The sequence below is a fragment of the Anomalospiza imberbis genome, chromosome 1 (assembly GCF_031753505.1).
Source record: "Anomalospiza imberbis isolate Cuckoo-Finch-1a 21T00152 chromosome 1, ASM3175350v1, whole genome shotgun sequence".
NCBI classification, from domain to species: domain Eukaryota; kingdom Metazoa; phylum Chordata; class Aves; order Passeriformes; family Viduidae; genus Anomalospiza; species Anomalospiza imberbis.
Window position 1 is genome coordinate 104,930,926 of NC_089681.1, and position 23,249 is coordinate 104,954,174.

The 23,249-nt window shown below is 39.6% G+C and overlaps 1 protein-coding gene across 6 annotated transcripts in view; it reads left to right on the forward strand.

The window, feature by feature from the left end:
• Nucleotides 1–23,249, forward strand: part of ELMO1 (engulfment and cell motility 1) — a 300,684-nt gene that overhangs the window by 257,443 nt on the left and 19,992 nt on the right. For all 6 annotated transcript variants that reach the window (XM_068203774.1, XM_068203793.1, XM_068203781.1 and 3 more), the window contains 2 exons: nt 14,697–14,860; nt 20,427–20,539. In XM_068203774.1, the coding sequence (XP_068059875.1) occupies nt 14,697–14,860; nt 20,427–20,539 (277 nt within the window). The remainder of the gene's footprint in view (nt 1–14,696; nt 14,861–20,426; nt 20,540–23,249) is intronic.

Sequence of the window (23,249 nt, forward strand, 5' to 3'; positions counted from 1 at the left end):
GTTTCTATTAAAGTGTTTTGAGGAGGAGGTTGATTATACTTTTATATCTGTATTTTTTCAGTGAAGTATCCAACTTCTTTAGGCTAAGTGCCCTAAAAACTAACTAATTATGATAACAAAAGCTTTTCAAAATAGATTTACTGGACTGTTTTTGTGGACAAGAATTTGAGATAATGAAAAAACCCATCCAAATTAACTGAAATATTGCAATGGCCATCTAGATTGAAGCCTGTTGTATGCTACAGCTATACATACACTTAGAAAGGGTTGTATACAACAGACTGCTGATTGATGGGTTTTCGGCCAATGCCTGCTGTCTCTTCAAATGTGTTGACTTTTGAACAGAGCAGTCACCAGGTTCTTAAATCAAGTGTTAGTGGGACTTTCCAGATGTTTCTGTCAGATATCAATATTTCTTTTCTGTCTTTTGGTTTGTTTCTCTCCCCTCAAATTTTATATTATTTTGTGGAGGAAGCACAAAAAACATAAATCTAAAGGAACCTGAATGGTTTCCCAGTCATTATGTTGATAAAAGTAACTTCAAAGGTGAGTCTGGCCTGCTGATTTCTCTTCTTGTTATCTCATTTTGATAGGCAACCCATGGCAGTGGAAAACACTGGAAATCAATGTAAACCAGGGACTTTTTTGTTGTGAACTTGTGCCCCGGTGAAAACTCTCCTCGGCCACAGGGAACTGCACTTCTCTCTCTTGGCGAAGTTAGGCTTGCATTGCTGTCTGAGCAAAATCTGTTAGAGCAACAACACTTCCCTGGTCTCCAGTCAAGCCCTCTTAAATCTTTCTTCTTTGCAGCTATTGGAGCCAATCGTGCATGCTTAAAAAGGCTGCACTGATTTGAGCAAGCTGTTTTGTGTACTGCCTTGGCCTCCCATGGCCACCAACTCTCCTTCAGGTGCAGGGTACCCAGGACCAGGATCTCTCCAACATCCAAGTGCCCAGGAGCTCTGGGGGCAGTGTGCTATCAGGGAATTTGCTGGCTTGTTTTTCCCTCAGTACCTTCCTGAACAGAAAGCACTGTATCTTGGTTAATAGAGGTTGTAGCTCCACTGCATTGGTTGCATTTTTAACATTTTTGACTATTAGGAAGTGCTTGCATCCAAATGTGCTGTGTTATCACTGTCAGTAATGCCAGCAGATAGTTGGGAGAGACATTCAGTTGCCACTTGTGTTCTTTACAGGGGTATCAGTGACTGAGAATTGGTGAATTTTATGAGCAATGTTCTGCAGATGCATGAAGAGCATGGCTTCAGGGAGGGCAGGAGGCTGTAACTGCAATGGGAAGGATTTGTCATTGTACTCAGCAGCTCAAGGATCCCCCACCAATCATCCTTGTTGCCTGAACTTATATCAAGAGCAGTATTTGCTGGGAACACTCTATAAGAAAACTAGAATTTTGTTTTCCTTAGGAAATATTTACCTATCTTGGATCCTGCCCTTCTGGTTGCGGAGGTAGCAGCGTCATGTAGCAATTTTGAGGAGTCGGGTTTATGTATGTGGCAACAAGACATTTGCTGTTCTTAAAACTTTTGTGCTTTCACATCAGAGCTCTTTTGTCTTAAAGAAGATGCTACTTAGCTGAGATGTCTACTAGAATAGTTTACTGCCTTTCCAAGAAGCTCTAAGAGGAAGCATTTTCCCCCCTATTTCCTTCTGACAAAAATGGGAACAAACCTGTCATTGGGCTTTGCACATACACAAGTTCTTCTATCTAATGAACTCAGATGTGTGTTATAGATGTTGGAAGGATCTTGTGGTCTTACCGTGAACTAAATGCAATAAATACTTTTCTACCCATTCTACAGCAGAGAAAACCTGACATGAGGCAGATGCATGCTGCTTTCACAAGAACAAACGGTTTATATGGTGCAAGAGAACATTATGGGGAGTCAGATTTACTATCACTTTAATTCAGTAATATTCCAATATGTAGAAAACACATGCCCCAGCTAAATGTTGATTCAGGGCTTGACTACAGTGATGGTGATCAGTACTGGATCAGCATTGAAGAGTCTTATTTTTATCTCTATGAAAAATAGTGGTAATTGGCAGAATCCTGCTGTGAATAGGCTGTCTCTCCAGTAGCCATCACTTTTGTAGCTTGATATGTAATGGCCTGTGTGTTGCAGCACTAGCTCTGCTAATATGGCGTTTAGTTTGGCAGAGAATTATGATGTGCAAAAGACATTTGCAGGGCCTTCATACAGAACAGAGGGTGCCAAAAGCCACCAGTCAGCTTTGGATTGTGTTGCCTCGCTAGATTATTTATTTATTAGTTTGTTTGTTTATTTATTTATTTAAAGCTCAGGCCTAGCAGTTTATGTTCCTTTAAATCACTGCAACCCACCAAACCAGGCACAGCACGATGTATTCTGAGTCATGGTCCTCCCCCAGAGGAGACAAGACCGAGGAAGCAGAAGCTGTAAGTAGATCTGAATTGAGCCCCCTGAAGCCGTGGGCGTTGATGGTAGGTGAAATAACAGCAGGTATTGCTCCTGCTCGTGCCAGTGGCCAGCAGCAGTGCCTCCCGCCAGCCGCCTCTCCTGCCTCCCTGGCTCACTCCTCCATGGAAACCAGCCATCCTGCACTCACTGCCCCTTGCCACGGGGCCCCTGGGCACTCCGCCCGCTTCACAGCTGCCATGGGGAGCTGCTATTTTCCTCTCTCCCGCTATAATAGCATCCTTATGAGGCTTTCCCCAGCCCGTCTCTCTAATAGAAGGTTGCATGTTTCTGCGTGTGGCTGGTGCAGTGGTATTTGGGCTCATTTAGTATGCTCCTGGGAGTGCCTCTGAATTCAAAAAAAAAAAAAAAAAAAAAAAAAAAAAAGAAAAGGAAGGAAAAAAAGCCAGGAAGGTCAGGGAAATCCTAGCCTGTAGCAGGCAGTTGGAGAAGATAAAAACACAAAGTGGTTTTGTATAGGAATATTGCTCTTGCTGAACTGGCTGAATTGCCGTGTGGGGCAATGACACTGCAGTCATTTGCCTTCTGCTGGGCAGACTAATCCAAATTTTTCAGTGGAAAGCCAGTGATAAGAGTAGTCTGTTTAGAGAAAATGCCAGAGACGGCTGACTGTTCTCAACAGCCTTTGGACTTGATGCGTTTTTGATGTGACAGAGGGGTGGGAGTCTCCAAAAGTATCAGGTGTTTAAATATTGGGTGTATCTTGTTTTACAGAAAACACTCACTTTGTGTTGATGCCAGCTTCATCCATGCTTGCATCCTTTATCCTAAAAATCAGGCAGAATTTTATTCCAGATATGTTTGTTTCATGCAGTTATTTCCAAGTTAGGCTGTCATCACCTTTTCCTCCCTGAATATTTCCTTCCTCTGACTTTACAGCCCCGATAATACCAGCCTCCTCCCACCTTGTGTGCCTTGCCTCTACACAGGGGTTTCCTCTTGCCTCTACCATATTGTCTCTGTGAACCATTCACACACAGAAACTCAAGTTCCATCATTCCCACCAGTCGTTCCCTTAAAGGAGTTTCCTCCCCATTCCTGCCTGACTTCTACTAGGATAAAATAGTAGCAAAGTTTTACAAAAACTTTTGTTGTCATTGTCTCACATGCCATTCTACACTCTTAATGGCTCCATAGAGCCAAAGAATCAGTAAGGGGATTAACCTCCTTATATCTGTAACCTCAGTTCTAGTCTCCTTGTCACCAACACGTGAAACAAATGTCTGGACACACCATGTCTGTGCCCCTGGACCACGTTCACTCTAGCATGACATCTCCAATTTGTCTCCTTTCTGGACCTGAGCAAACTTACCAAAGCAAATCCTTTGTGCAGTCACATATGAGGCAGTAGGGTTGCAGGATGAATGTGATGTCTTCTTTTTTTTTTTTGGTGACTGCTACAGTCTGGAGTGCACAGAATCTGAATCTAACCTTTCAAGGGAAAACAAATATCTTGCATTTAATTCTAAATTTATCTCTCACCTAAAAACATAAAGTAAATAATTATAGAGTTGTAGGAAAGAAGGAGTCTGCTGGCTGATTAGAAATATGGATTAATGACAATATGGAAAGAAGTGCAGTGATTTGCGGCAGTGTGCAAAAAAGTGCAGTGATAGCATTTAAGTTATCAGAGAAAGGATCTTTCATTACTGGAAGATTGTAAACCTTTATCCACCCATAACTCACTAGTTGGTTACTAGAAATAGCACTATTATAAGACATTATTTAGCCTCCTAGGCAGGATCGATGTGTTCCTGTGTATGTCATTGGTAGTTTCAAATCAATAGTGGGAAGTAAACTTGAAGCCAATCTTGTTTTAATCCTTTTGTGAGAAAAAAGTCCTTTGGCTCTCATTTACTATGAGTGAAAGGGAGGGAGGGAAAATATAAACTGAGAATGTGGTATTGACACAGTATTCACTGGAAGAGAAGAATGTGTGATTTTTTTTCAGATGCTTCCTATGCATGCAGTGAAGGGGATGGAGCAATGGGACCAGTCCTGATGGCTACTGATACATGTCTTTAGTTAAGATTTCAGATAACTGTGGATGCCTTTCCCTGTGCTTGTGAAAGTCTATCATATTCCCAAAGCATTGGGTAACCTAAGTAGTTTGTTCCATTCCCACCTTCCCTGGCTAGCAGATCGGTTTTGTAATCACAGTGAGGTGACTGAATGCTTTTGAATTGTTGGTGTTACTATTAGGTGTCGTATAAATCACTGCTCTCTGTCTTGGGGAGTAATTTATTTTCCAGTACTGCATGTAGATCCCAAAAAAGCTTCCCTTTGATCTGTGGGGAGAAAAGATTGTTCCTTTGCAGCAATGAAAAATACAGGTTTCTGAAGCCATAAACCATTCCACTGCAGTTCTTAAAATGAGATATGGCAAAACAAGTCATCTGTGCATTTTCTTCTTCTAAGAATAGTCTGGTTGAATTCCTTATATTCTGGGTTACCTGCCACAGCTCAGGAGGAAATATGTGTTGTTCTTATTTATATGACTAGCACAGTAATGATATAACTACCTGAGGCAGAAATCTCATTGGACTGACTGCAAAAATTCAGAATTTAATGAAAGTATTATTCAGTTATTTCAGAACATTTTAAAATGGCAATGAAAAGACTTTTTTTCCCTTTCTCTTGGACATACACATTTTGTGTATGTTTGGCAGTTCCAAGTAGATCTTGGTTTGTAATAGTCCTGACAGCACTTATTATGATCTGTCAAGTCAGTAATTTGTGAGCAGGAGATTTACAGAATAGTGTCTGTAACTAGCATCTCACAAGTTGCAATGGGTTTAACCTCTTCATTGCTTTGTGTATTCCTGTGAATCATGCAGCTATTTCATGTAGCTATTTTTGTTATTGTGGCACACACTGGAATCTCTGAAAACAATGCAATTAAATGCAATTATCACTTGAAAGAGTTATTAATATGAGATGTGCTAAAAAATTGGCGTTCTGTAGGCATGTTGGTCAGCTCACTTTTCTTCAGGGGCATGAATATGAATACAAGGCTTTACCTAAAAATGATTACAGCTTACTTTTGTTGTAAATTATGATGTAAAATAGCATGTAGGTTCATTCAGAGGCATGGCACATCTGAACAACTGACTTTTGCATAATTCCTAGACGCACAGCCTGATCATTTACCTTAACTGTAAGGGAATGCAAAGAATGGGACTGAATGAAATAGTCTAACATGAACACATCAAATACTGGGTCTATGCATTCATCAGAAAAGCCTAAACATGTAATTTAGCTTTCTAATTCAAAGAACTGAACCCAAAACCACATTTTCAGTCTTTTATGGTTTTGTTAGGTAGAAATTTTGGAAGTTTCACTTTTCTAATAAAATGCAATGCCCAAAACAAACAAACAAACAATAAAGAAAATAAAAAGGTGGAAATGAAATGGTGAAAGTCATTTACATTGGTACACAAAGGAAGATGAAAGTGAGCTGGTTGGAAGGGTGTTATAAATATGGGAAAGTGAGGTCCAGAAAACCTCACTTTTTTTATATGTCAGGTCCAGAAAACAAAAGCTGACACTTTCAGCTTCTATTTATATTTTATTTTCCTTTGTTCATGTAAGTAACAGAATAAGTGTGAGGGGATACTTTTAATAAATAAGAAATTTTGCTGTTTGAGTGGTGAGCCAACTTTTGGACTTGCTGAAGGAACAGCAAGTATTACATAAGTACTACATAAGTATTAGCAAAGCTTGGCAAAATTGCAGAGCTTTTGCATATAGAGTGTTTAATTGTTGAACATTTTTCACAGGCAAATCTCCTTCTCTGTGGAAAATGTTCATGGAGAAATTTGGCTGAATTTGCTACTGCAAACAAATGGAATTCATGGGCACACTGGATGGATTTTCCAGGTCTATCAGGTTTGGGAGAAGCTTAGCAAGGAGGAGAGGTCTGCAGTTGAAAGGAAGAGAGGCTGTACTCATATTGCCTGGTGCTTTGTGCTAGCTGATGTATTTGTTGATCACTTAGATGACTAAGGAACTCCATTTATCTTGGTATTAAAAAGACATGAACCTGGCACACTGGCTCCCCTTCCATTTAGAAATTAGACTGGAGAGTCCCTGGAGTTGACTGGAGACAAGAAGAGTTACAACACAAGCAGGGACAGTGGCAGGCTTGCACCGCCTGCAATCCCATGTGGTCATTCATACCTCGGACAGGAGGGACCTCAACACAGTGGCTTCAGCTGGTGAAAGAGCCTGGAGATCATCCCAGCAATGCAGCTGGCCACACCTCTATTTGGTTTTGTCTCAGCTAAAGAAGATAGAAAGATAGGAAGCTATAATGTTGTTTTTGCAGTTTTATCCATTTATCAGATGTACTGAGCAATGATTCCAGACCCTTCTGTTTGACTTTTTAAAAAATTTTGCTCTGCCACTTTTCCTGGTTTTCTACTCATTTAAAGAGTTTTTTATTCATCATAATTTTATTCATTTTTTATTCATCATTAATATGTAGGACTTGAGTTCTTTGATTTTTATGTTTTCCTAGGGGAAAGAAGCTGTCTGATAGAATCCTGTCCTTGTTTTCCTCCTGTAGAACCATCAGTTTGCCAATATATTAAGTTAATTTTCATTTAGTATATGCCATTTAATGTAATTAGGGAAGCAGCACCCAAATGTATGTTCCTAATCATGGGTAACTCTCATATTGTTTTTCATTAGAATTTGCAAGCATATTATTTGACATGTTAATTATTACGTTAGTATATGACTAAAGATACAAATATCTCCTCGTTTCCCCCCTCCCTTCACTTAACATTTTATTGGAGAAGATCAGTACATTTTGTCTGTGCAAAGCCCTGGATTAAATGCCACCCACAAATGATTTTGTGCATGTTTTATTTTGCCAAAGGAGGTTGCCAGACATTGGGGGGAATAATGTAATATTGTCTGACCTAAGACTTCAATTAACTAACAAGAAAGTTTACAAAAACTGTCATATTAACTTTGCACATCATTTTACTAGGGTAGAAACATTGTCACACAGCACTTATTTCCTGCTGTGTCTACCTCAAGGCACAAAGCACAAACAGGAAAATAATTTTAATCCTTATTTCTGATGCAAATAGTTTTCTGCAAATATTTAATGCGAGAAAGAGGTTTCTTGTCTATCAGTCATTCCTGTTTCAGCCCAGTATTACCCAAGCAAATGGTATTTGACCTCTGTGTTTAGATTTGCATTGTTTTGAATGGAACCCTTGCATTTGTGTGTGGCCTCTGATTTTAGTCCTGAAAGAAGACAGTGAACTTCTTCCACTTTGTCTCTTATCAAAATGAAGAAATTATGGAGAGTGTTTGCATGTATTTTGATTATTCTAATCCTGCTTGCATTTCAAGTTTGTAGGGGACTGCTGTCCACTTCCCTTTCTGTTGCTATTAATTTTATCCTCAACTTCCTCAGGCCAGTCCTTAAGGAAGATTTCCTTTCAGTCAGCTGCTTCCTGAGCCATAATTTTAGAAAAATATAATTTCCTCCATATTTTATCCTCTGTTTTCCTTTTTCCATTTAACTGAATTTATAATAAAATCTCATTTCTTCTTTTCCTTTAGCCTTCATTTTCTGTTGAAATACAATATCTATCATTGCCTCTTTTTTTCTTCTTCAGACTTGTCCCTATTTTTATTTATTTTATTGCAAGCCATCTTCCAGATGCCTTCTTCCTCATGCTGATACTTCCCACTGGAACCTTTGTTTCTCCTCTTGTTACTTTTTCATATTTATAACACCCTTCCTACTAGCTTGCTTTCATTTTCCTTTGTCTACTCCAGTCTGTTCCCATTTCTTGTAAAAATAATCTTCTTGCCCATTCCTTTAGCCATATTATCCTTCAGTGGAATTCTGTGACAGCTCTTTGTCTTTCTCTCAGTTAAGGTCAAGATGGTTCTTCCTCCCAGCCAAATCTTCTGCCACTGTTACTGGGTGTAATTGAGAAAATAAATAGTAATGTTAGAAGAAAACTAGAAGCCTCCAGTGGTTCTCCATCAGGATCTGTGTATCCAAGGGAAAAATAATCAGTGCAGCTAACAGAACTCTGGGAGCTTTTGGAAAGTGCCAAGTCAAGCTGTGGCCACAAACCCTTCCTGTAGAGGTGGAGTAGCCCAGGGATGTAATATGATGGAGTTCAGCAATAAGTGGTCCATTTCCTCTGAACATGATTTACAAGGTGTGCACATGCAATAGCACAGTAAGCTGGGAATCTCTTGCAGGGAACTGAACTTTTTTACATCAGCTTCTCCAGATGGAGGCACTCCTCAGACCCTTTACAAAGAAAGGAAAGGCTTTTTTCTCAGCCTCCCTTTCACACTTTGTTTCACGGTGCTCATTAGTCTCGTGCTTAAGACCCTGATGCTCTTATTCCATCTTTCTCACAAGAATGCGAAGAATCCTCTATCTCCTCTTCCATAGTCTTGAACTAAGAGTAGTCTCAGCCCATCAGTTCCCAGGAACAGTGTGGTTTCAGTCTGTTTTCCCACACCTGGGATTCATTAGTCAAGGGAAAATAAAAATCAGAAAAATCAAATTCTCTGAAATATAAAACAGTGGTGACCCCTCAATCTTCAGCCTTTTCTTTCTTTACTACTTGACCTTCTGTATCTTGGAATCCAATGCAAGGTTAGGCTCAAGTTCTCTTACCTCTTTTCCTCGCCAGAGGGCAGGCAATTATTTGGGTCCTGAGGCTCTGAACAAGATTTCATTTTGATGTATTGCTACAGGATCAGGTTTTCTGACTCCTGCTACAGACCTGTTAAACACCTTGTGTGGAACTGCTGTCATATCTCCTATCTCTCAGCACCATCGTCACATCTGCTAGGTGTGCTCATTTGTTCTGCAAAATGATAGTCACTGCTGAACTGGATACTGATACTGATACTGATCCTGCATGGAGAGAGACTGTTCAGCTTGATCAAAACCATTTCATTGTTACAAGTCTATTTCTGCAGACTGAAAAATATCTTGGTTCATATTGGAAATTGCAATCACAAGCAAAAAGGAAAGAAGGAAGGAAAGAAAGAAAGAAAAGCAGCAACACAAACTTTTTTGCAATGGGTTTTAAATTCTGCAGAAAAATGAAGAGATAAAATATATCAGAGCTTATATGTGCTAAATCCTCTGACAGCTGCTTTCTCATCCTGCTTCCTGAAAATGAATCAACTTAATTATTCCTGTGACTACGTACATCCAGACGGCTTAGAGTTGCCCCTTTATCGCTGGCTACAGTAACTGTCCTTGTGTTCTGGAATAGCTAAGAAGATTGAAAACTGGGAGGTTTTTGTAATTCCAGAGTACACAGACTGTAATAGAAGTAATGGTCTGGAATTTTGGAGTCTCTTGTCAATGGTTAGATTGTGCCAGCACTGAGTTTAAATTTGCTTGTGTAGGAGGGCATGTTTAGATTAATATTCTAAAGTAATGTGGAGTGAATGTTTGGTACAGACTGTGACTGAGAGACTGGTGTAGGGAATTCAGAGACCACTATATGTGGAGATTGGGTCAGGGGGTGGGGGGGAATCACCATTAAATTATCTTACAAGGACCTTGAAGCCTCTCAGGATGACTCTTCTGAGTAATCTGAAAACATAACCATTGATCTAGTTGTAACAATTTATCCTTTGGAACAGTCTAAAAAATGTCTCAAATAACCTGGTGCACACATTAAACATGTAAAGTTTTCATTAAAGGAGTTGACAGGCGGATGGTAAACTGAAGTCGTCTCCTTTCCCTTCAGAATTAGATTTTCCTTACAGCCTGCTTTGTCAGTAAGCACTGTTCATTAAGAGTGATTTGGCTATTTCATTCTACAACCTTGTTTTTGCTTGCCTTGTGGATTTAACTGATGGAAATCTCTTTGTGACACTGAAATGATCAAGCTGGATCTCAATCACTAAATTATGTTTCTACCTGCATTCTTTACTTGTATTAACCAAGCTACTTTTTTCAGGAACATTTAGATAGGAAGGAAGATAAGTATGAAATTTTTACAACCAATTAGCAAAGAGATGTCTTTCCTCCAGTTCCCTGTTTGTTGGCTGGATGATTTTTAAATGGTCACATGAAAAAGCTAGTGAATGAGGGCCTAAAACTTCTCACATCTCAGGTTCTTCAAGTCTGATTGTAGAGAGGAGTCTCCAGATGAAGGACAGTTCAGTGGCTGCTCTTTTATCCTGTGCTGCAGTGAGGTGGGGGAATCACACCTTGCAGAACATGATAATGTTGAGCCAAATCAGGAAAGCACTGAACGAAGCACATCATTGTAATGTGGGTTATTTATATCTAAGTCTTGTCTGTGCAGAAGGAAGGTGAACTGTCGAGATTAATAGCAGTCGGTCAGCATTTCGTGCTGATACACCCAAGCCCCTGAGTCACCCATCCAAGAAATCAGTGTAACAACTCCCCCAAAATACAAGAGGTACAACTTAGAGGCTTCTCTGATGGCATCCAGACACGTTCTTGCTGCTGTCATTGCACATCAAAGGTTGTGCTTATCCAAGTGAAACATTGATATTGTAGGGAAAGTATGAGAAGGGCTCATCTCCTGTCTGGTGCTCCACAGATCAGAGAATCGTGGCATGATCTGGGTCCTTAAAGATCATCTAGTTCAAGCCCTACCACCATGGACAGGGACACTTTCCACTTAACCTGGTTATACAAAGCCCCGCCCAGCCTGGCCTTGAATACTTCCAGGGGTGAGGCATCCACAACTTCTCAGGGCAATCTGTTACTGTCACAGTAAGAATTTCTTTCTCATACCTAATCTAAACCTACCCTTTTTCAGTGCAAAGCCACTACTACTTGGGTAACACCCCAGATGGGTTGTTGTGAACATCTGGGCATTCAGGCTGTTCTGGGGGAGGTTTCTGAAAAGATTGATGCTGTGAGTTTGTAGAAGGAATGTATCTGGTGAGAGGAAGGCTCAGACTTAAATTTCCAGAATCCTGCAGGCTAATAGTAGGTGTCTGAGAGGGCTGCCTGGCTTCTCTAGTCAGTACCAAGAGCAAACTTTGCATCAGTATGGGATGAGTAGAGTAGAGAGGTTTGTGCTTTCTGTAGCTGCAAGCAAGCTGCTGAAAAAAGCTCAGTGAGAAGCTTGCTGTAGAGTTTGGTCCTTTTGGTATTAACAATTTCTCACTCTTTTTATTTTGACGCCTTGTTGTAGAGCCCATGTTCAGACCTCTGCTCCGTCCAGAAAGAATAGATTTTATTTGCACAGGCAAAAGTTGTCAAGGCAAGAAACAGAGAGGAGAGGGGGTAAATGTTGGAAAGCCAAAGTAGTCAGAATATGATAGGACAAAGATGAGGTCAAATAAGCAAAACACATAACAAACTAGACTAAAACAGCTTAATGAAAAACATGTCATGACAGGATACCAACTGCTGAAATACGTTAAATGGATTCAAATTCTGGGGAATAAGGTACTATGTGTTTAATTGAAAAAAAAATATTGTTGTTTTCTTCCTACTGTCTTTCTCTTCATGTCTTCAGTGAATTTACCTGTCTTAGTTGCAACACAAAATTTGGATTCTCTTACCCATGCAAGAGGTCATCAGATAAAAAGCACATGTTTTAAATCAAATGCATCCTCTGAAACACTCTCTTCTCAGTAAGAGTAGCAAAGTATAATGTAATTAAAACAACTGTCTACAGTGTCTACATGCAATCACATTGAGTGGAGAATACATTTAATTTCATTGTAAGGTCAGATACATGAGGAGGAAAGGTTGATGCTGTCTCTCAGAGAGCAGTAATCAAAGGCTGGCAACTGAGCACTGGAAATTGAACAGATTAGAAGTCCTTGGCAGTGATTCCCTAATTCTCAGGAGACTCACTAGAAGCAGCAGCTTTGACACTTTGGCCAGTTAGTTAAATAGTGTTGGCTATAAACATTAAGCAAGAGATCGTTCCCTTAAGTGCCGGCCCTGGGGCATACGCTTCCTGCCTTCTCTCTCGGGAGCAAGGGCAGCCTCCAGACCAAGGGGCTCTTTCATGATACCCAATGAATGACCTTCCACACAACAGCAGAGAAGAGGAATTTTCATTGTTTGCATGTTAACTCTAAAAATGAATTGCAGAGAAGGGTGTTGCAAATAAGCCAAATCTACCGAATTTGAACCTCCTTTTCAGAGTTTAGCCAAGAATGAGCACTGCTTCATGTGGATGGTTTAGAGACCAGAGAAAGATCCTCATGCATGCAAATCCCTAAAATACAATGTTTATTAATTTGCTTGTCCATTTGTTTTATGAGAAAAAGTGCTCGTAAGAAACAGCTTCCCTATAGTGAGTCCCTGAATTTAGGAAACTAAATCTATATATAAGCAACAAAAATCAGATCTCTATAGAAATTTGAACAAACTCATGAAACTGAAATTACATGCATGCATAAGTGATTGCAGCATTGTATTTATATCTAAAAATAATTAGCAGTGATAGGTAGTAATTGTCAAGAAGGCAGAAAGAGGGAGACAGAACATATTTTTAAACATCCAACTTGGCACTAGAATTACCTGTTTGACTCTTTCCTGCTGTTCTTTTGAGGATGTTCCCTTTGTGCACATGTTGCTCTTTACATAAGCCATTTTAGCTGTTAAACGAAGACCCAGTGAAATCAGTAGAATTATGCCACTCACTTTGCTGGGCATTATCCATCAACATTCAGGTTGTTTGGGTTTTGCAGTGGTTTGTCATTTCTGATGTGTGACAGCACCTTTCTTACTTGGACTGGTGTGGACTAGTGAGTGCACTGCGAATGCAGGCGAGGAGGTGTTAATTCCTCTGAGCAGTCAGGTGCCAGTCAGGAGTTCATCTTTCAATAGGGAAGTAGCTAATTCTCACTGGTAGACCAGCTAAGTAATTCTTCAGTTCTTTAATTGCTTAGTTTCACCAGCTGGACACAGCTAAAATGGGTGCTTAGATAGCATCTGAGAGAGAAGGAAGCAAAAATAGAATATAGTGCAGGCAATGAGTTAGAAGATTGAGGCAACACATGTGAAACAATTAAATATTTATATGAAAATAGAAGGTTTTGGAACTATTAGGGAACCTCTAAGGGGCTGAGTTTCTGTTTTAAGATACATGGTGAAGATGAAAGAATAGAGGAAAATTAACAGCACGGTAAAAACTTTGGCTTCTGTTTGTGTAACTGTTGATTTCTGTCATTACCATTTTGATACATGGGGCCATTAACCATTTCCTACTGGTTTTTAGCTTTGGCATTTGGGTGAGATGGACTTTTCTGAGTATGACAAATTGTTCTTTCCGCTAATTTAAGCACATCATCAGAGAAATATTTCGAAGTGTGTGATTTGCACCATCACGAAGGAAATGAGTCTAGGATTATGGAGAGAGAGAGAGAGTAATCTCTCATATGTATTTATCTGAACTAGATCCAAGCAATTCTCCTTAGTTAACTGTGTCTCAGCAGTTTTGTCCTGAAAAAAATAATTATTATGCAGAATAGATGGCTGTTGCCTAGCCATCCTTCATTCTCATTTTTTGGTTTGCATTGTTTATGACATTTATTGAAAAGCAATCCTGTAATATCCTTGGCAAAGTTATCTCTCTCTTTCCCTAATGGTCTCTTTTAGTGAGTTCTTTTTCCTTCACTGTGTATGCCCACAATGTGCCTGCAGTGTAAGGCTCTCACGGGATCTCAGAGGGGTTGAGGTTGGAAGCTACCTCTGTAAATCATCTGGTCAGCCTTCCCTCAAGCAGGGCCATGCAGAGACAGTTGCCTAGGACTATGTCCAGACATTTTTTTAGTGTCTCCAAGGATGGAGAATCCATCACCTCCCTGGGCAACCTGTGCAAGTGCTTGGTCACCCTCACAGTGAAAAAGTGTTTGCTGATGCTCAAAGGGGTTTAAGGGGTATTTAAAGTGTTTCCCGTGTTCCAGTGTGTGCCCATTGCCTCTGTGTAAGGGATAAAAGGAAGCAATGGGCCAGTTAGCAGCTCTCCACCACCCTCAAAAAAAACCCCAGTTTTGCCAAAGAGCAGATGAGCTTTTGATCTAGGTTGTGATGCCCTGTCAAAAGTTGGCTTATTTTCTGGTTATGTTGCTGAAAAGTTGTCTAAGAGACCACATAGGCTAATCATGTTTTGTACCTAGAAACCTTAGTGTGACTCAGAATAAGATTTGAAACAAAAACACAGAAAGTGTTAACACAGCTTCTTTTTCTTACCTTGTTAACTGCAGGTAATGCAGGTAGTGAAAGAACAGATAATGAGAGCACTCACTACCAAGCCTAGCTCTCTGGATCAATTCAAGAGCAAACTTCAGAATCTCAGCTACACAGAAATACTGAAAATACGCCAGTCTGAAAGAATGAACCAGGAAGATTTCCAGTCTCGTCCAATTCTGTAAGTATTGTCTTCTCTCCCTGCTTGTTTTTTTTCATGGAAGGATTAACAAGGGAGAATAACATTTGTGAGCTCTTCTGGGGAATCCCAGGGAGAAAAGCTGTCCAGGGATCTGTGCTCAAAAGCAGTAGTGAGGCATCTGCTTAAAGTACATTATGTTTTCTTCTGCCGGGAATCATAACTTTTTCCTTGAGTTCAGTGAAACCAAATTTGGCAAATCCCAGCAGGATTTCACATGGCTTATTTATATGAAACAGTGCTTTGACATTTCCTAGCTCTGCAGGAATATGAGCCTGATTTTGGTGCTAGTAGTGTCTTTCAAAAAAAAATCCAAACTAATCAAACACCACAACTTTGTCTTCTGTTCTGTTGATTCCAAAAGAGTTGTCCTTGTATATAACATTATAAATTGGTGTTAATGACAAGCATTCATTTACTTATTTGTAAATAGCAACATTCTGGCAGCTAGCCAGTCCTTTGCTTGTTGTTTACTGCAAAGCATGGAAGGCTCATATTGCCTCCATAGCTCCTTCTCATTTCTCAGATTACTCTTTGTTCTCTTATATGAGGAATGGAGGCCGCACTTGGCTCTGGACCAAGTCTGGGCTTGTGGCTGAACTGATGGCACAGGACAGATGCAGACTCTATGCTGTGCAAATGTTTTACTGAGAATAGCAGGAACCTTTTGAGATAACTGAGAAATGGTGAGGACTCCAGAAGCATCAGCTGAAATGTCATGAAATCCTGACTGTTGCAAGTGGAATGGTTCATGATACTCTAAATCTCCTTTTCCTGGGCAAAAGTATAGAAATGGATTTGGACCAGAGCATTCCAGAATTCAGAAGCAGGATATTAATTTGGATTTGTTTCTAAAGGATACAGATATCTAAGTACAAGCTCTGGGGACACATTCCTCCAGGGGCAGCAGGGCAACAGTGGAAGTGTAAGCAAAATAGAATTATAAACTAAATTTTAACCATTTGAGCATGGATCAAAGGGGGACTGATTCTTTTATGTTTCCAGTGTGTTAGAAAATCCAACCTAATGCCCATTTAGAACTGATGTCACTCGTAGTAATGCATCAATTAAAAATCTACAAATGGTTCCAGTTAGTTTTGTATTGTTACTCTGCTCAGAAAGCCCCTGCAAATCCCCTGCAACATTTAGCAGTTCCAAGCTGCTCAGAACTGTGAAGATTGTCACCAAAGCTTCTCATCTTCCCTGCTTTCCCTATGACTCAACAGTTTGATACAGATCAATTATTTATATTCTCTTGCATCATCACCTAGCATTGAAAGACTCACCAATGCCCTGTGCAAGCTCTTCATTTCCAGTGTCACTCTGGCTAGTTGCTGCCACAGTGCAGTCTCCTTCTCCATCATGGAGCAAGTGAAATAGCCAACAGAAATAGTTAAAAGCAACTGAAGTGTTACCAGAGAATCATTTCAAATTCAGGATAAAGGCTAAGCCTAAAGGGTATAAAGGCTAAGTAAATCAATAAGGTGTTTAAGCAATCACAACTGCATTTGCAGAGATTTAACTCCATGCATTTGCATTTTGATTACATCCATGATCACTTGTTCTTGACTGTGAAAAGAAAAAGTCCTTTCATTTTGTGCTTTGATTTGATTCCCTGTACTGAACTCTGTCAAATTGCATAGATGGAACAGCTGATAGAAGTACAGAATCATGGCCCAATTGTAGGGAAAGAGACTGTGAGTGAAAAGAGCAATCGTGGCAATGCTGTATATTTTAAAGCCCTGCAGATATGCTAAAAGAGATTGTGTACAATGATGCCTGTAACATCAGCAGACCTTGTTTAATTCTGCTTGAAAATATGGCAATCAGGGAATGGCTTTTCCTGCCTTGAACATGATAGAAGTCTTTATTTTTCTGTTCATTGTATGAAGCACTGTACTTTTAAGTATTCAAGCTGCTGGATAAGAGAAGCTTCGGTGAAGTTATGTTTGAATGTAAACTGGAAACTGTTGCCTTAGTTCCTCATAACTACAACAACCTTGTTTTGCAAGGATTAGCTGTTTTCTTTTATATGAGCATTGTTGTATCATGTGAAATAAAGCTTTATCAATACCTACTTTTGATTACAAAAAATAATAAGTCCTTCAGAATAGATTCAGGGATTTGGGATCATTATTGATCATCCAAACTGCCATTCCATAATGAAATGTTAAAGTATCCCAATTTCATTATGAATGGCTGTAGAAGAAGTGGTCTAGGAATCCTGTGGGCCTAGAGAGGACCAGAGATCTCCTTGACAATTTAAATGGCAACAGAGATGGGTTAATGCTAGATAAAAATTTGGCATCCAGTTGGGGACTTGCTGGTTAAAGGAGAGTTAATGGCAACTAGGGAGCCATTACTAAGTAACATCTGTGTGAAAATCAGCAACACACTGGGAAAGAGAGGAAGGTGTCTGGATGCTTTTCTGCTTTTTATCTTACATATTTCTCTGCAGTTTTAGAAAGAGACACTACTGCCTGCTCTGAATGCATTATCAGGAGAGGGAGCATAGCTAGATGCCAGAAAGATAAAAAGGCAAAACACATGAAACCTGTTCTGGGATTACTCTCTCATTCTATTGTAATAATTTAAATGTCTGTAATATGCCCCATCCTGGAAAGAAAACCACTATTGAGTGAGTCTTAACTATAAGCTGGAAAGGTAAAAGCTGGAAAAAGTTTTAACTGGTGCTGAAGAAGAATTTGTATAATGTGAAAAACTTAAAAATAAATTCTAATGATTTTCAGATCTTTTAAAAACAAGTAACTGCTTTTAGAATTGTCTAGAGTGTGACGACCAGTGAAATCACAAAATTAGCAATCATATATATTAATGTGTGTTTCCCTCAAAGCCCTCTGTCTCACCAGTACACGAACTTTTTACATTCTTATGGGCCAGAAACAGTACGAAACTAATGGCAGTTTTTAAAGTCACTGTCTTCTTAGACTTAAGTCTGTTCTCTCTCTTCACAAAGCACAAACTGTTAAGCAAATGTCATCAGAGGGACAATAAATAAATAAATATTCACAAAATGTATTTGCATTTATGATCTTCTTTTAGCTGATTGTTCCTGATGGATTTTAAAATTAGGCAGAAGGAAGTATTTCTTGCGCAAAGATTTTTTTCCTGGCCCTCCTGTCTTTAGATCATGAGGGACAGAACTCTGTTGCCTTCAGATAGCTTTCAGAAGGAAATACAGAGTTGGTTTGATTGTTCTGATCCATTTCTGTCACCTCAAAATGGTGCAACAGACACCTTGACAGTGAGGAGCACTGAGTAGCAGGATCACCTTGCAAAAGTACATCTGGAGTCATGATGTCAGAAAACGGCTGAAAACCATACAAGTCAGAGTAAACATGTGTTGGCATGAGCTGCTGAGGACAGTAAGTGCAGTTAGTGACTATGGAAAGGGCTTGGTGGTCTTACAGGCTTTCACATAGTCGAGAGTTACCAGAGACTGTTTCTGCATGGAAAAATGAGTTTTCTTCACAACCTCTGTGTGATCAAGTTCAAGGACCATCAAACAGAAGAGAGTAGAACACTGAGCTTCACAACTGTGAGAGCAAAAATGTATGTGTGCATGGGGCCTCCTGAACATAACCAAAGGTCCCTTCTTTCTTACTGCCCCTTTTCTCGTGCAAAGTATGCCTTAGGCGCTGAAGTATTTTAGTGAAGATTACCTGTTTCTTTTTGGATTGGTTAAAAAGTCCTTCTCTTCCTCTGGTTTGTAAAGGGCAGGTGGGGCATTAGAGGCCAGAAGACACAATGTTAGGAGCAAACATTCAGATGTTAATGTGCTGGGTGGCCCATTCATTTTTAGTTCTTTTGGTAGTGTCTTACAAATACAATGTTATGATATCTGTAACACCTACTTAATGATAACCATCCAGTTTCTGAGTTAAACTACCTAGATATCAAACTGATATTTACACCACTCTTGAATGTTTGAAATTAGTCCAGCTGGAGATTTAGTCAGCAGCCTGGACTGCTGAGTAATCTGCACTTATGTTTTAACACTGTTATCTTCAGCCCCTGCTCTCAGGTTTTACCTGAGGAATAGGGAAGCTCACAAGCTCGGTAAAGGCAAGACATTTATTCAAGCGCAAAATTATTTAAATCATAGTATTTAACCACTCAACATATTTATATCTTAGATCCCAATAGAAAACAACAGTGCTTGAAAATTCAAGTCCTAAAGGGCTAATAACACATTTCCAAAAGATGGCCTGTTTCTATAGTTACAATGCTTCCTTGGGTTTTTGACCAGCTAGATTTTCACAGCTTGTAAATATGCAGTGGGTTATGCATCCAATTATTTTGTTGACACCTAGGGGAAAGAGGGCATTTTGTTTTAAAGGCCTAATCTTAGTAGCAGAGGAATTGCGGTGATTTCAGTGGGGGTCTGGCAGATCAAAGGCATAGGATCCAAATGAGCGTGGAAATCAGCAGAGAATGGGCTTCCTAAGTTTTTGAGAAGAGAAATTTTTTTGTTTTCTCTATGGGATACGACAGCTTAGCTTCCTTTTAATGATGATTGCTGGAACATACTGCCAGACAGAATGATTTCTGGTATTACCCAATTTGCACAGCAGTGCAAAATTGTGGTTCTGACAAACTTCATATTTTGTAAATCCTCTTCACATTCAGTTTTTTCTTTTTAATCTTACTAGGCTTGCTGTCGAGTTGATGTTTAAACCTGTCTTTTATGTATTCTTAATGAATCTAAGTGAGGATATAACTGATGAATTCAGACATCTGTGAATCCATGTGATGATGTATGAAATTAAATTTTAAATATTATGTGCATATGTTTTCTGCCTAGTTTTTGACATGTTGAACTCATATCAAAATAATATGGAGAAAATGGGTTTTCTAAAGGATATGTGAGATTATTTCTAGATGTATTGTAGGTCTCTGCACTCCTGGGCAAAGGTGAAGTTGGATCTTTGGGTGTTCCCTAGTCATGAGTTATTCTTCCACAAATTCTGATAATAAATAAGTAATTAAATTATATGAAATTAAGAACTAGAATATAGCATTGATCAATATTAGTTTCACTCATTGACATTGCTCCCTGCTTTTTATTGTTTTTCAAAATCTTCTAGCCTTCTTGTGTTGCCCTAAACAATAATGCTAGAGAAGTATACTGGCATAGGATCTTGAAACAAAAAGTGACAGACCCTAAAATAAGCTTCACAGGGCTCCTATGATGAAAGAGCATTATTTGCTGTGGAAAAATCTTGTTGATGCATTATAGCTAGTGTTATTTTTAGAATGAATAAAGTAATATAAAAACAAGTAACTTGCCTGAGTCATACACTGATGTTGTAGCAGGGAGATGTCTACAACAAAGATATCCTAACTCCCATTCTTTGTTAAAAGAAAAAGGGTTTTCTTTTCTGGGGCAGACTAGATTCTGACCTGGGTTTGTCTGTGACTGATGTCCTCTTCAAACGCCTTACAGAAACATCTTGTGAGACTCTGTTTCAGAGGAAGGAGGATGGTCTTTGATTGAATTTTACAAGTGCCTACTTTCTCTCCCAAGGGAACTAAAGGAGAAGATTCAGCCAGAGATCTTAGAACTGATCAAACAGCAACGTCTCAATCGACTTGTAGAGGGCACCTGCTTTAGGAAACTCAACAGTCGACGTCGGCAAGGTACAGCTCAGACTCCCTAGTCTGGCTTTATATCGTCACTTTGGTCTGTAAGTTCAGCTGAGGAATACTGTTTTCATTGGCAGGATCCTTGGTTGTTGTGCTGTCTTGACTGCTTTTACCAGGAGGCATCTGAACGCATCTCCAAGTTACAAATTTTCAGGGTTTCCTGTTTCCCTGAAACTGGTTGCAGCCTTATCACACAGATGATCCGGAGCAAGTACAGCCTTTGCCAAAATCTCAAGCAGCAGTCTCACATTCTGAAATTAGTATTTTCATTTCTGCCTGAATGTCCAGACCTCTTGTTCATCTCAAAACAATGTCTTTGCAGGAATAGCACATGAAACTTGAATTTTAATCTCCCGGTCTTTGATCACCTTTATGTGTGCAACAAATTCATTCTGCACCCCTCCCTCTAATACCGCCCATCCTTTGGTTTAGTCTTACATTGCCATATAATTTTATTATGGTATTTAAACATGCTTTTTGAAAGCATTTATTTCAGTAATTCGTGTAACTTCATATGAATACTTGTTTGATATTGGAAGATTATTTTCCCAATTCTATGAGTCATTCCTCATTCTATACAGTAAAACTCCCTATGGGTCTTTTCCCTCAGAGTTTCTTTCTCCAGATAATGTAATGGGGACATAGAGTAAATTCAGCAGATTAATTAGAAGTCATATCCAAAATTTCCCTTTAAACCCCTCATTTTGTGAGGATTCTAATTTGAAAGTTACAAAAGCTAAGAGTAAGAACTGACAAAGATCAATATTTGAGACCTTCAGATTTATTGGGGAAAAGTGCATTCTTCACAGAGAGAAGTATCCCTGGAATGCCTCCTTCCTTAGAAACAAGGAGGCAATTTTCCTTAATGGGGGGAGGTTATTTGTAACCTCTCTGTCATGCATAGAAACACCTATGAAGCTCACTGCACAGAAAGATGGTCAATATTCCACTCTGAATTTCTGAACAGACTGGATAGAGAGGCATGATACATGTTTCTCCTTCATCAATGTACTCATGAAGTAAAAGTAAGTAAAGTAATATGCAGTTTGTCTGGCTACCAGTAGTGAGAGTTGTTTATTTTATTCCTCTCACAGCCTAATCCAAACGACTCAAATTCAAGGGACGGAGCAGGATTTGTAGCAAATATTCTTCTTTTGGCTGATCTCCAAGAGGAAGATAGGTTGTTTATTTTATTTAAATTGTTGTTAGTTTATGATTTATAGGATCAAAAGCCTTAGGGAGTATAAATTCATTCAACTTTGAACAGTAGAGTTGAAGCTAAAAAATAATTATTTTTTTAAAAAATCAATGTAATCTTCTCGTCCTCAGTTGAGAGGGTTTCTTCCTATCATGCGTTGGAGTGAATTCTATAGGCCACGAGATTAATTGCTTTGATGTCATATTTATACAGGACCAGAAATAATTCATGATTCTTTGGAAAGAAATAAAACACACAACCATGCCTCAAAGAACATTATCTTCACTGAAATAGATTGTTTTTCTCAGATGGAAGCCCATTTAGGAGGTCATGTTTCCACATGCCCTTGGAGAGTTGTGTATGCTTTATGATAGACTTCTGTATTCCCTGAAGCAGAAGGGTAAAATACCATTTGTGAGGGAGGTAGTAGACACAAAACCATTTAGAGGATGATGATGCATGAGGCCACTAGGACTAAATTCAGTACAGCCGACCCTGTCCTGGGGTGCATGAGGCACAGCATTGGCAGCCGGGCAAGGGAGGGGATTGTCCCACTCTGCTCTAAGCTGGGACAGCCTCACCTTGAGTCCTGTGTTTAGTTTGGGGCACCACAATATAAAAAAAAGTTATTAAGCTGTTAGAAAGCATCCAAAGGAAGGCAACAAAGATAGCGAAGGGCCTTGAGGTGAAGCCATATGGGGAGTGGCTGAGGTCACTTGTTCTGTTCAGCCTGGAGGAGACTGAGGGGAGACCTCATTGCAGTCTGCAACTTCCTCAAGAGGATAAGAGATGGGGCAGACACTGATCTCTTCTCTGTGGTGCCCAGTGACAGGACCTGAGGGAACGGCCTGAAGCTGAGTTCAGAGGAGGTTTACATTGGATATTAGAAAAAGGTTTTTCACGTGGAGTGTGATCAGGAACTGACTGGAACAGGCTCTCCAGGGAAGCGGTCACAGCTTCAAGAAGCATTTGGACAGTGCTCTCAGGCACATGGTTGTGACATTTGGAGATGGTCCTGTGCAGGGTCAGGAGATGGACTCAATGATCCTTATGGATCTCTTCCAATAACTCATCATACTCTGTGGTTCTGTGACCTAACACAGTGCGATTTAATGAAGCATGCTTGGCTTGTAAGCCATTCAACTGGGATCCTTTTTTAGGTATGTACAGTGCCTGGCACAGTCCAAATAACAAATACTGGCAGATCACAGGGAGTAGAAGAAGCTCTCTTGCAATAAGCATTTATCCTTCAGGGTCTCCTGTTTCCCAAAGCAGCACAAACAGTAAAACCAGGGCCGTTGTGATGTCAAGAATTAGTAGATGAAGTAAAATGAATGAAGGATCCAAGGTTTAGCTAATGATACTAAACGTTATGACAGTCAGTCTTTCAGATAATTCCTCTGAATGTCCTGATAAAAACAGTAGAGGTCCCAGATTCTGAGTGTGTCTTCTGTTAGCTTTGTCTCACATCCCCATCTCCTCTCTTGCAACCCACCTCCCTGTACA